The sequence below is a fragment of the Oreochromis niloticus genome, linkage group LG4, assembly GCF_001858045.2.
Source record: "Oreochromis niloticus isolate F11D_XX linkage group LG4, O_niloticus_UMD_NMBU, whole genome shotgun sequence".
NCBI classification, from domain to species: domain Eukaryota; kingdom Metazoa; phylum Chordata; class Actinopteri; order Cichliformes; family Cichlidae; genus Oreochromis; species Oreochromis niloticus.
The window spans coordinates 30,801,006-30,815,155 of record NC_031969.2 but is presented as its reverse complement, the minus strand read 5'-3'; the positions used below and the strand labels follow the sequence as shown (position 1 = coordinate 30,815,155).

The 14,150-nt window shown below is 39.8% G+C and overlaps 1 protein-coding gene across 6 annotated transcripts in view; it reads left to right on the top strand.

Annotated features, from left to right (window-relative positions):
• The window catches only part of gas7a (growth arrest-specific 7a), a 54,123-nt gene extending 44,686 nt beyond the window's left edge, over positions 1-9,437 (top strand). For all 6 annotated transcript variants that reach the window (XM_005469045.4, XM_005469046.4, XM_025906446.1 and 3 more), the window contains 3 exons: positions 3,124-3,203; positions 3,878-3,976; positions 7,674-9,437. In XM_005469045.4, coding sequence (XP_005469102.1) covers positions 3,124-3,203; positions 3,878-3,976; positions 7,674-7,787 — 293 coding nt within the window. In that variant the 3' untranslated portion in view covers positions 7,788-9,437. The remainder of the gene's footprint in view (positions 1-3,123; positions 3,204-3,877; positions 3,977-7,673) is intronic.
• Positions 9,438-14,150: the final 4,713 nt, after the last annotated feature.

Here is a 14,150-nt window from a genome sequence, read left to right as displayed (position 1 = left end):
GCTGCTGCTACCTTAAAGTTGGGCCAAATAACACTCGCTGCCAAACACAGGGAGGTGTTTTACCCATTTTACCTGCGCTGAAGGAATTTTAATAAGCATCTGTGGTTTTTCTCTTTTCCTATCTCAGTGTAAGGAAGCTTAAACTCCCTGCCATCTTTGGTCAGCAGTAAAGAAACTGGAATGAGAGACTACATCAAAAGGATGTTTAGGATCATTGACAGTAGCTACAGTGATGTCGCCCACTGCTTTTTGGAGTCCGGTTTTGAAACCTTAGAAGAGCATTTTCAACATCTTTCAAACTCAGTGTGATGAGCGAGGGACAGACTGCGTGCTCATTGGCTAATGACTTTTCAATCACAAGTCGTTACCCAATGAAACAAGTGACTGAACCCATAATATCATCAGGAAAGTGTTTAGAGAGGTCCCGTATAGTGATGGGATTTCTGGCTCTTTTTAGAGAACCGGCTCTTTCGGCTCTGAACCAGCTCTTCAGGTTGTTTTGTTGCTTTAATTAATTTATTATTAACAATAATATAAAATTATACACAAAAGGAATTACTAATGTAAAAAAAAAGTGGTTTTATTTATATATGTTTATATATAAATATATGTGGTGGCCCCTAGAGACAAAGCACGTACAAACTCCAACACACATTCCCAGAGTTAACTGAACTTCCAAAACAGAGCTATCTAGATCACTTAAATTACACAATTGAAAGCATATGTGTATGGTTTGTGCATTTATACACAAGCACTCATATATATTCAAATAATTTTAAAAAAAAAAGTTCATTTACCTGTTACTACCACACACCAAATCAGGTCGTTGGTACTTGCTGGCTTGTGTTTTGGAGTTTTTACGTGCTTTGTCTCTAGGGGCCACCGTAAATATACTTTTATTTATTCACTCCAGATAAAATATAATAAATAAATCATATAATACAAAAACCAACTAGTCACAGTTCAACTTTTAACTATTTAAATTTTCAGCTTTTTCCTTTTAAACCAATTTAAAGTGAAACAACACAAAACACTGCAAACCACAACACAATTAAATATAAATTAAAATATGAAAACAAAAAGAAGATGCACATTCTCTGTCATATGGGCCTGCATGAATAAACTTTCTGAATCCTTTATCATCCGCAACTGAAAATAGTTGTGGATGATTACTATACCTTTCTAATGTGACGTTGTTGTCCCTGGCTCTCTTTCTCTCTCTCTCCCTCCCGCTCTGTTCATGTGCTACTGCGAGTGTAACTACCGCCCCTCCCCCCTCTGCCCAGCAAAGCACAAGGCTCGCGTGCGGAGTAAAGCGGAAAAAAGTGCGAGAGAGAGGGTGAGAGAAAGAAAGAAAAAAAAACCACGACTCGCGATAAGGAGCCGGCTCGCGTCGTTCACGTCAAAGATCCGGCTCTAAGAGCCATTTCATTTCCGACCGACACATCACTAGTCCCGTACACTTCTAGAGGACCAGAAATCCTTTTGTGTTCACAGGCTTCGCCCCCTAGTGGCTATCAAATAGAATACAGGTTAGAGGCACTTGTGTGTCGTCTTCATTTTTCAGAGCCAGAAGCTACGTGCATGTTTTAACTGTCGATGTTTAGCGTGTATTGGAAATCCTGTTTACAGCCTCATATAAAGGTAACTGTCTAAGAACTGAGTTTGAACTACTAAAAACCACAGTGCTGATGAAATACAATATAGCACAAACAAAACACAAACATAGCAACATCAAAGCAGTTTTATCAATTTACTATAAAAATACAGTATTTCTGTAATAAAAAAACAAATAAAATGTTCAGTTTCTTTCAATTCTTCACTTGAATCATCTGAGAGGAGGAAACGAAGAAGTCATGTAAAACTTCACCTTCATCCTGTGAATGTTTCAGTTACAGGACCTCAAGGTACTCGAGGGCAGGTTCAAGTATGGCCCTTTGTTCCAGCACATATCTACAGAAGATATTTACATTTTGTTTTCAGGGCTGAAAAACACATTTTAAGCTCTGTTAAAAACCACAACCATCAGTAGAGGAACAGGAACCACCATCGGTACCTGAATATCTGTTCCTGATACGTCACATCAGAAAACTACATTTTGGTTAAACTATAAAGGGATCGTATCGCATGATGGAGAGGTGGCTGCTCGAGTTATGGTAAATGGCCTGTATTTATATAGCGCTTTAATAGTCCCTAAGGACCCCAAAGCGCTTTACATATCCAGTCATCCACCCATTCACACACACATTCACACATATCATGTAAGAGTTTTATTTACCTACTGTTTGACATCCAGGCTCATCATTTAGCCATGATTCCTTCTGGGTCAATGCATCTTTTATTAGATTTGACAGATTTATATTGAATGGCCATATAATTATAATTTAATACTATACTGTTATTTACATTTTGATTATTTATTAAACACAAATTTAAAAGGGAAAAAATATATCTTACTTTGGTCATTCGGTACCCTTGGGTCCAGATTTGTAAGAAGACTTTTATTATTAAAGTGATTGTTTATATAAAGCATTACTGATGAAGCATGCTGATTAATACTGTTGTATGCCCCATAAAACCTAGTCACAGTCATTGTGGTCTACATAAAGGAGACGGCAAATAAACAAAAATTTGAACAAGCTGCTTCACTATCGTATCATTTAGTCAAGGAAAAAACTTTTAACAAGTACCATGAAGCCAAAAAGCTGTCCACAGCCAGAATATACAGATACAACAACAAAATATCTCCTGAAATTTAGGATTTCTTCTGTGGACACCCACAATTAGACGTTCCAATCACAGTAAAACAAAGCTGCCTCTAAACACTTGAAATGTCCTTACAACTGCTTATAGCTGAAGTGCAGTGTGATGTAAACCGTTCATTAAATGTTTATATCGTCTTGAAAGGTGCTAAACATTTATAGTACAGGTCGACGTGAAGCTGGGATTCATCCGTGATGGCGCGGCACTCGCTGAATGCTGATTCCTGAGCGCCCTCTGCTGATCGTTACAGGCCTTGCAGCAGGTGTTAACCAGCAGATCTACAATCCTGGACTCAGAGCTGAAACAAAATAAAATACCATCAGCTGTCCTTCTCATCGTGTTGCTCTCTGTTTCTTCCAGGAGATGACCTGATGCGCTGTGTGGACCTCTACAACCAAACCCAGTCCAAGTGGTTTGAAGAAATGGTGACAACCAGCATGGTAAACAGCTGTGTGTGATTCATGAGCCAAAATGACCTAAACAGACGTGTCCTACAAAATATGATTCCTCTCATCTAGGTCTGAGCTGTGACACTTTATACTGTGTAGTGTATACTGTACAGGAAAATCACAAATAAGTACAATTAGGTTCTGTAATTAGACTTTAATAAAAACAACAACACTATCCTGTAAGTTCATCGTAGGTTTTATGTCCTTATCGCTTCAGGAATTGTTTTATTATCTTCTTAAAACAAAATAATCTAAAGACTCCCCTCCAGCCCACTGAGAAATATTATAAACATCCATTTAACCGTTATAGCCACACATTACAGAGTATTAAACATCTACACTAATGAACTAATGAATAATATTCTAAAAAATATTATTTATCTGGTTTTAAATCATATTTATAACCTCTGAAAGATATAATATTTCCTAAATACTGTTAATATTCTATTCAAATGTGAAAGTTAAGCTTGTGTTGAAAGAAACTGCAGTTGTATATATGAGGTCAGAGAAAAGAGCAAAAGCTGGATTTTTATTTCGACATATTCAGTGGTGGGATCTCTGCTCATTAATGAAGGACTGATAATCTACGTGATGTCATTAATACACAGCGGTTATTGGCTGTCTGTCTTACTAAGTGGGACATTTGTCTTCCCTTTTCCGTGTAGGAGCTGGAGAAACTGGAGGTGGAGCGGATCGAGTGGATTCAGCAGCATCTACGACAGTATACGACCCTACGGCATGAAACAGACATGTTCAACCAGAGTGTGAGTTTGTATCTCCTGTACTTTGTTGTGTTGAAAAATGGGCTCCCCAGCTGAGAATGAGGCTCTCGGATTGTTTTGTGTGTTTGTGGCAGTTTTAGCACTTTTTTGTGGTATTATTTTGGCTTCTGTTGTCATTTTGTGTCCTATCTTTGTTCTTTTTTTTGTAGTGGTTTTGTCTTAGTAGTAGTTTCTGCTTCTGTCTTTGAAGGTTTCTAGTCTTTGTGTAATCTGCAGAGCATTTTTCTCACCTTATTTTTTACTTACTTCACCTTAGTTTCTCGCTCAGTTTTCCTGGTAACTGTTAATTCTGTGTTTCCTGCTGTTTTTTGATCACAAGAACTCTAAATCTGTCTCCAAAGCCACTGTGATGTTGTGTACTCATTTCATATTCACAGATGAAAACAGAAATCTCACCCTTAAGATTGTAGATGGCTTGTAAATGATGGATGTACCCACACACCGGTTTTGAAGCCTTGGTGTATTGAGTTCATCACCTACTTGTGGTGAACTCACGCGGTGACTCAAATATGTTAACTTCGGAGCCAGAAGCTAGTGTCCCTAATTGATTCCACGGTAACACTGCAGTTCCCTTTTTTCCAGATCCAAGCAGAGACTGTTGGAGAGAGCCTTTGGTGTCAGACTTTGGAAAACATCTTTTAAATCCCTGCTTTAGCTACATTCTATTAATTTGTAGTATCGCATTATCCTTAAAACAGTTGGTTTTAATACTGATTGGAGTTGATTTGCTTCTTATAGACTCACAACATTGTTAACTTTTTTTATTTAGAGCCAGAGTGAAAATATTGGCTAGTTAATCCACCCAAAACAGATCACACATTGCAGTTTTCTTTGGGCTTAGTTTGATGGAAGTATTTGGGGTAACCCATGTCACACCTCTGACCTACAGAACCAAGCCAGTGCCTTAACGAGGGTGTAAGTATCAAAAGTAGTACTAATATGATATATAAATAATTTCTGTGGCAAAAGTAGGGGGAAAAATCCAAAATCTAGCATCTCAAGGGGACGTGTCCCTTTTTTTTCGTGTATGATAAATTATAATATGTGAAGAGGCCACCTGGCAACTTCTCTGCATTTTCTGAACCAAACGATTGAGGTGTGGGAAACAAATCGATACAGCATAGCATCGCGATGTGTGTGGTGATATGGGAATGGTATGAACCAGAAGGCTCATCTCATGCACCGCCATCCTGGAATAACGTTAGCAAAGCAAACTTACATTAAATCAGCTCAACGAGAAACCAACACTGAACACCATGACAATGCTATGTTCAGTTTTGGTGAGTAAATGATTTCCTGGAGCTTGAGGGTGTTGCACACTCGCAACATCTTTAGATCACCAGGCACAGGTCTCCTGATAGGAGGCAGCCGTTCTGCAAACAGTCTCAATCTGACTTGGACTGACTGCAGTCACACTCAGAGATTGTTGTAGCTTTTCAAATAGTTGAGTTTAATGTATAAATGCAGACAGATAACCAACATGTTACCATCAGTGAATCAGTCTTTGCCGGTCAGCTGCCACCAGCTGGTTTTATTCTGGTTACATTCCTATAGACCAGGAAGTTTGCTGAGCTCACATTTAGTAGTTAAATGTGGATTTCTGCCTATGTCGACATCACAGTTAATTAGTGTGTTATCAGTAACAGATTACATGTAATTGCCGACTTGACCCCATTCAGTAGCAGTCTGATGTCAGACGGTGACAGTGTTGGTATGCTTGACAATCTCATTTTGCAGAAAACAAATAACTGAAGTGATATCTTTTTATTGGCTAAAACAAACATTAACAAAGTTTAACTTTGAGATTTTTTAGTTATGATAAATGTAACAACAGACTGAATAATCAGCTAATCAGCGCATTAAGGGTCCGAGTAAACAGTCAGCAGTGGTTTCACTGCTGTGATGCGACTTGCCTGCCTGTTGAGCTGGTGAGCGTAGGTGCTGTGACACAGTGAGCCCTGGGCGATCCCGCGTCAGCCTTTGATGCAGCGCGCCGGCTGAGATCTCTCAGATCCTCGGAGAAACCCGCCCAGACGTTCTGCTCGTTTAGGGCCAAAGGCCTTTGAATGTGATGAGACGTTTTCTGTCAGCGCTGTAGGAAGCTTCCGTAACGAGGGCGCCTCTCTGCGTGAAAGCTGACAACATGAATACCGCAGAGGTGACAGACGCACCAGAGATGAAACCAATACAATCATCTGCAAGCAAAATATAGGACAGTTCAAGTCACACGGCTTTTACATCTGGATTGCTCACTTTTTGTTTTCGTCTGTATAAAGGAAGATTTTATATGTGCAGCAACACTGAAGCTCAATGAACCCGACTAATGAATATAGATGGGAGTTTGCAGCCGTATGCCACGGTAATCTCATGCTCTGGTTTAGCCTCTGTTAGCACACACACTTTATGGAAGACTCACAGTATTCTGAGTTAAAATCTCTGTTTCACATCATTAGTTCTTCTTCTTTTTCTTGTCCTCCATATTCATCATCCTTTGTCCTGCTCACTCCCAGTTTAGATCTTAATATCTTCAGCTCCACCTCCTGTCTTTTTGCCAGTGCCATCATCTCTAAACCATACACCATAGCAGCTTCTCTTTCAGTCTTGCTGCTATCCGTCTGTTACGGATCACCCCTGACACTCACCTCCACCTTCTTCACCCTGCCTGCACTCTCCTCTTCACCTCTGTTGCTTTGGATGGTTGATCCAAGTTAGTTAATAATCTGCTTTTACTACCTCTGCTCCTTGGATGTTCACCTGTCTCCCTGTCATTCAGACATCCTTTAATCACATGTATAAACAAAATTTCATGACCATGGTCTCGGCCTCATGTTGCATTTCTGTTGGCTTGATTGAGCGATTAAACCTCAGGCTTACATTCTTTGCTTTTTGCAGCCGAGTGTGAAGTCCAAGGACATGAATCCCACCTGGAAAAAGGTGGATTCCACTCTTGGACTTGTTCTTGCATTTTTGAGTTGCTCCAAATGTCCAAAATCTCATCTTTGTACAGCATGATTTGTTCCTAGAATCATTCTTGGGATCACAGTTTGAACAAACTGCACTGGTTAACGTCTCTGAGAATAAGAGCTCCTTATAAAGAGAATTAGAGAAACAGGAAAAGAAGCTCTGTTCTCCTGAATGTTTGTTTTCTGATCATTTGCAAGAGAAAACTTCAAAAGGTGCATGTTGGGTAAACTTAAACGCCTCATGTCACCAGGTGCGTCATGTGGCTGCTCAAAATAAGGTCTCCTTCTTACCTACATTATGACATCCAGGCCACACAGACTCAACAAAAATGTGCTAATATTTGTGACACTGGGTGATGTGCTTCCTGATTTTCAGTCCTGAATATTTCATGTGGATATCTCCTGTACTTGTGGGGTTATGAGGGCTCAAAAACGCTGCATTTCGACCTCCTCCGGTGCAGTTTGAGGGGCTGAAAAAAAATCAGCTCATTGTGAAGCGGTCATTTGGGACAAAGTGATTGATTTTGCATGTTGTTATATAAAAAATGTCACTAAAGTTTGTGGTTTAGTTTGTTACCAAACTCTTTTGGGCTTTTTGGGCAGATTACCCAACCAACTGACCGCTCAGCACCTCCTGTGCACCTGACCTTTAGGTGTTTAACTTTGAGTGAAGACTGAAGTTTTATGGGGTCACATTACTGTTAATATCTTTCCAGATGGTTGAGCCCGTCGACCAGCTCCTGCAGAATGTGGATCCAGCCAAAGACCGAGAGCTGTGGGTGAAGGAGAACAAAACCGGTGATGTTCGGCCTGTGGATATGGACATATAGCTCGTCCTGGCCTGACCTGGGATCAGCTGTCCTGTCTTCAGTATTAAAACACACCCACAGAATCCAGGAACACTTGATGACACTGATCCGGGGACGGTGCATGTTCAGACCCCTGAGGTCTGCTCATCCTCTCTCTGAGTGGAACAGTGAGGAGGAAAACGGTCCAGCTAACAGTAACGGACCCAAGTACCAGCATGTTCCTTCTAAATTTAAACCCCATCATAATCCACATTAGCTTACTGAATGCCATTTAACATATTCTGCTGTTTACCTGTTGTAAAGTTGAGATTATTAAAAAAATGTACGTATTTTGAATTGTTCAGTTAAGCGTCAGCCAACACTTTTCCAGTCTGAGTAAATCAAACAAAAAAAAAAGGTCTGATTATTGATATTATTTTGGATACTGAAGCATACTGAGATCTTGGAATGATATATTTTCATAATTTGCTGGTCCATTTTGGTGGAAATGCATGTTTTGAATATATTGCTTTCACTGTACGTGGAGAGCTGCACACTCTGTGGAACCATGATGGTTGTTTCGGTGTAGTTTATTGAAGTTAAACAAGGTATTCCCTATCCATAATTTTGGAGCTTTTTCCCACTTAAAAAAGGGAAAGTGTACAGCATAAATATCCAGAAACCTCAACTTTTCCAAGCATTTTGCAATCGGGATTTGATTACACTCAGCACAAGTCCCAAGACGGAGTCCCAAGATTTAGGCCAGGGTCTATTTTGGATCAGCGCGGAGGAGGAAAAGGTGGTCCAAATTACACTGAAACACCTTTTAGTGCCTAACGGTTATATACCTGGAATGTCCTTGATTTATTCTTCTCTGCATCGGTGTACATTTGTACATACTGGCTCGATGTTTGCACTGTTCAGCATCGTCTGTTTCACTTTTTTGGTAAATGCACAGAGAAGATCTTTAAGGGTCGACATGCAGCGGGAAGTGCAAAGTGATAGAGATATCAGAGACTGCATGTAGACTACGTGTCCGTGTTTACATATGTGTTTGTCTGTCGCTGTCTTTACATTTTGTTGTTTGTTTTGGAATAATTTTTCTTTTCTATGTTCCCAGAAGGACAAAGTTAAATAATAAAGATTTTAATCCAGCTGCCAGGCACTCAAAAAAGTTGTGAAAAAGTAAAGAAATGCTTAGCTGCCTTATGAAAAACACTGACCATTCGTTCCCTGCAGCACATTCAGACTTTGCTTTGACCCCCCCCCCCCGAACGGCTTCATGTGTAGGTTTGAAATAGTGTCTTTGTTGTAGCGGTTTTTATCAGTGTGTCTCAATGTTGTGCACTAAGTGTGACGAGTTATTATGTTCCAACTAAATGTTCTTGACCAGAATCCACGATGACATAACGGTTGAGTTAACTGCCCTTCTGTGGTGACTGTTTTCATTAACGTGAGTTTAATCCGATTTTCCCGATGTTTTTAAGAATGTTGGATCACAGGTGACCTCTGTCCCGACAGTGTAGTGAGGAATGCGGTGTCCAAAATAAATCTCCTCTTTGAAAATTGAATGCCACAGCGTGTTGTCATGTAACTCTGCCGGGGGGGGCTGGGGATTTAGAAACGGGCAGTTACATCTGCAAGATGTTTCATTTAAGATCTGATTGATGTGAATAAAAAAATTAAAACTCATAAACCTGGTGAACATGTTTTATGTTGAACCTGCAGCTCATAACACTGCTCAAGTGTTTCTTACGGATTTTCATGTAATGAATCCAAATATGATTATTACGGGGGGGTTTTTTTTACATTTTACACCTGAATTACATTTGTGAACAATGGCACAATCAATATCAGCTTTAATTCACGAGGTTTTCCAGACATCTAGCATGAACTGTTTGGGAATTACAGATGCTTTTTATAAAAAGCAGCAATGTGAAAGTTATATAGCCCTCTGTGGACCAGATCAGGGATCCTCCCCTGTGTAAATATGTAAACCACACTCTTAACCCTGACATATCTTAGTGTATTTTCAGGAGTACATCTCGTTTTTTCTGCATAACAGAGAAATGCTGCCACAAGTCTTTGGTCATAAATTACAAGAATTAAATGTGTAAAATTACAGAGAATGTTCTGGTAGCTCTTTGCCCAGGCCGTCCTGTAATTACAAAAAATTATTTTTGTTTGTTAATTTACAGAAATTGTCCTATTTTTAAGTACTGTTGACCCGTTGTAAAAAAGAAAAGAAAAGTTATAGTAGTGACAAAACAGGAAATTTTCTGTCATTTAATTACTTATCTGTGTTTTGTAACATGAATGACTATGAAAAATGAAAATGAATATCTTTATCATTAAAAAAAACGCTGGAATACTTATTGAAAAAATACTTTATAAGTCCAACATTTAGGTCCTACTTCACATTTTCCAAGGCTGGAAAAGTTTCCAAACTGGAGGCCCTCCGACCTTATGTTTCACACCTCTGCTCTAACTAAACTGAACAGCTGACAAGTTTGACGAGCATATGAGATCTGTTCCCTCATTATTCTGAATTAAACTGATACGAGATCTGGAGTTGATTCCAGGTGTTGAACTTGCATTCAGTACTTGTTCACTGGAAGAATGAATATAAGGCCCAGATGGTCACACAAGTGAAGGAGGCCACTGTTAGGCTGAAGTACCAAAGTCTAGAACCCATAGACACACGAACCAGTGATTTTATTCAACTTAGGCTAAATTAACGAGCCCCCAGATACTCGCATTTTGCAAGTTTCTAAAACAGCTTTAAACCTCAAATAATGCCAGGAAATGATGGCACAGATAAAAGGATGGGGGTAAAAAAAAGCAAAAAAAGAGGCAAAAACTGGTTTCACACTATGAAGGCCAAGCCAACTAAATCAGGGATTTTATTGGCTGAATCAAGCAGTGGCTACACTATTAGCTTCAAGATAAACACTAGCAAGATTAAAACTGCAACTGAGGTTGAGGTGTCTTATGATGTGGTCATGAACCTTATGTACCCATCCTGTCTTGCCACTGGGTGCCATATTTTACATCAGTCCCAAACTGTTCATGGACCAGGCCGGCCTGAAGTTTGGAGCATGTGGCACCTGCAGGGAGCACAGAAAAGGATGTCCCAGAGGAAGGGCAAATGCTCAGATGGACACATGGGAGGTGCCTGTGTGCTCCACCATCAATCCTACACTTTCAGGTGAGACCGTGCAGAGACAGGTGAAGGATGAAGATGGATCCTGAGCTGTGAGAGGCATTCCATCTCGCAAACCAATCATGGCCTACAACAAAGATATGGGTGGAGCTGACCTGTCAGATCAGCTCATTCTGCACTACTCCACCCACAGAAACACTGCTCCCTGCAGAGGATCATCTTGCTGCACTTCCTGGACACTGCAACAACAGATTCCTTCCTTTTGCACCGCGAGATGAGCAGTGCCAAGCTGGTGCACCCCATGACACACAAAGACGTTATGGTGTCTCAGCTTTGTGGCATGGACAAGACCAGCCAGTGTTCCTTAGAGCAGGAGAGCTGATCACATTCCTGTGCCCGCTGTCCCAACCTTAGATCCTGGGCAAAAAGCTACCATAGGCAGACTGAAAGGTAAACGCTGTCTATATAGTCATACCTCATCCCACTTCAGGAAATAACAGTTAAATAACAGCTAGATTCTATATTAACTGACTGTACAGCAGTCCTTTATCTATTGTGTTAAACTGCAAATGTAATGTGTCAGTTCAATTTTATTTATATGGCAACACAACAACAGGTCCCTGATGTTTCTTTATATTGTAAGGTAACATAAAGACCCTACAATAATACAGAGAAAACAGGGAGAACCCCAACAATCAGGTGACCCCCTATAAGTAAGCACTTTGGCAACAGTGGAAAGGAAAAACTCCCTTTCAACAGGAAGAAACCTCCGGCAGAAACAGGTTCAGGGAGGGGCGGCCATCTGCTGCCTGCAAATTTGATACAAGGTGCCCTGCTCTAGCGTGGTGTATTATTGCTTATAGTCAATAAACTTGTTTTAATTTGCAGGCAACAGATGTAAATAAATAATGTGGTTAACCTTGAAGTTACCCTGATACACCCAGTATCCCAGTATCTGATACACCTCCCAAATACCCCCTCCTCTCTTTTATACCACGGTTGGCACATTTCCCTCAGGAAGTCGACCAAAAAACGAGTAAAAAGGGTCTGGACTGGTTTAACAGTTCCTGGGTCCAAACCAGAGGAATAGCAGATGACTATCCTTTCCTTTAAATTTAGTTTGGGAGTTTCAGAGCTCTGTGTGTTGTATTTAGAGATCACTGGGTGTCCTTGTGACACAATACCATAAAAGATAGATGGCAGTCAACAACAAGGGAGGTTTAAGCATTAATCACAAATTGAAATATATGGCTAAAATGTACCTGAAGCTTTCTTAATTAGCATAAAAAGGGGATTGTGTTTCACTTTAAACACAAACTGTCTTCTTGTTTATCGTTGATACTTTCACTGAGCCTAACTAAGAAAAGTTAAACTAAAAGTAAAATATACTAATGGATTCAGGTTGGACCGCGGGAAGAAAATGATCTATGCGGAGGAGCATATTGGAGCAGTGTATCGTTCTCTGTGCCAAGCCCACATTATCCTAACTGTGTGAGGAGGCTGTGTGTCTCAACTGACCTTCAGCTCCTAATAGGATTGGCTGATACAGAAGGATTGTTAACCTGAGCCTAATTCCCTTCATAAGGAGCTCTCATCCCGACTTTCTTGCTTTCAATCTAATGAATGAATCCAAGCATGAAAAAACATGCTGGAGAGCTGCCAGATGTATTAGAGAGTAAATTGGCCGTCAATAAAAGGCTGGCATGCAAACACTGAGGGTCAGGATGGCTCATAACACTGCAGAGTCAGGAAACTGAGTTTTTAGGTATACATGTTAGAGGACGTGACTATCACCAGCCTGGATATTCCTGTCATCAAAAGTGATCTCTTTTCCCCAAGTGCTTGTTAACAGAGCAAGGGATTCCTCCATTTTTAATCATAATAGTCTTCCTTAGAACAAATAAATGATTTCTATTTGGAAACAACAATCGAATTATTCCAGAAAAAATGAAAAACCTTAAAGGTCAATAATATTAGCGCCCTGAAAAACTGACCTTTTTATTACTGTGCTTGTAAAACAAGCTAAAACTAGGTGTTATCTTCCAATTTACACAGTATAAAAACTTCAGCAAGGGTTTGAGCTGTCACTTGAGAAAGTATCATTCTAAAAACAAAAGAAATCAGTTTAGGCAAAGCAGGAGATGGATATCCAAAGTTATCACAGCATTTCAAGAACTGGAGTGAGAAGTATTAAGATATTCAAAGAGAGCCACACAGTGCAGAACAAGCCTGCCGGAGGTAGGAAGTGAACAAAACTGACCCCAGGACAACTGCCAAGACAATAGTGAAGGAGTTAGCCAAGTAGGGACGTGTATTCACAGAAAAGACAATCACTAGAAGCCTGCACAGAAATGCACTCAGAGGCTGTGGACCAAGAAAAATTCTGCAGAAGAGGCACATTCAAGCCAGACTGAGGCATGTTGAGGACAACCTGGAGAAAGATTATATGAAACTATAGCTCTTTGGTCAGAGTGACGCTGATTATGTCACAAAGCCCTGACTTGAATCCCACTGAAAATCTGTGGGATGAAGTCCAAAGTTTGTGACAGAAGACCATCAAATCAGCCAACTAAAACAACAGACTGCAGAAAATGAAAAACGATACACAGTGACTGTTATCATCGGGGGGTAGTTAATGTGAAATAATATTGTTTCTGTATACAAAGTCATCCTACAAACAGTAGGATGTTTGGGAAAGCTTTGGCAAATTCCTTGCCTCTCCAAATTACCTTTAAAAATAGGAATTTTCATAGGGGGCTAATAATTCTGTCCTCATTTGTATTTTCCACCTGCTTAATATAAAAATCAGTGGTGTGTCTAGTGGCTGGGGGCAAGGGGGTGGAAGAGACCCCTATTAAAATATGATTCTATTCTATGCCAGTGTGATAATCTGGATTTATTTCTCATCAAATAGTCGACTTTCTCATTGTCCTCGTGGTCTCCTGTTCAATAAATTGTCCTATAAAAATCCAGATAATATAAATGTAATTAAAATATAAACATTTAAGAATTAAAATACAGAAACCAAACTAAGTTTAATTGGAAACCAAACCAGAGCAAATATATGTGTAAAGATAATCCAAAATGAAGTTGTATATAAACTACAGTCAGTGTGTAAAAGTCCTGAGGCTTAGTGAATCTTTCAAACTGCAAACACTACAAATATATCAGTTAAAACAAATTCCAAGTGGAAAGTGTGTTTAAAATGCATATTTCAAACACACTGCTTGTTAAAAAGGTCA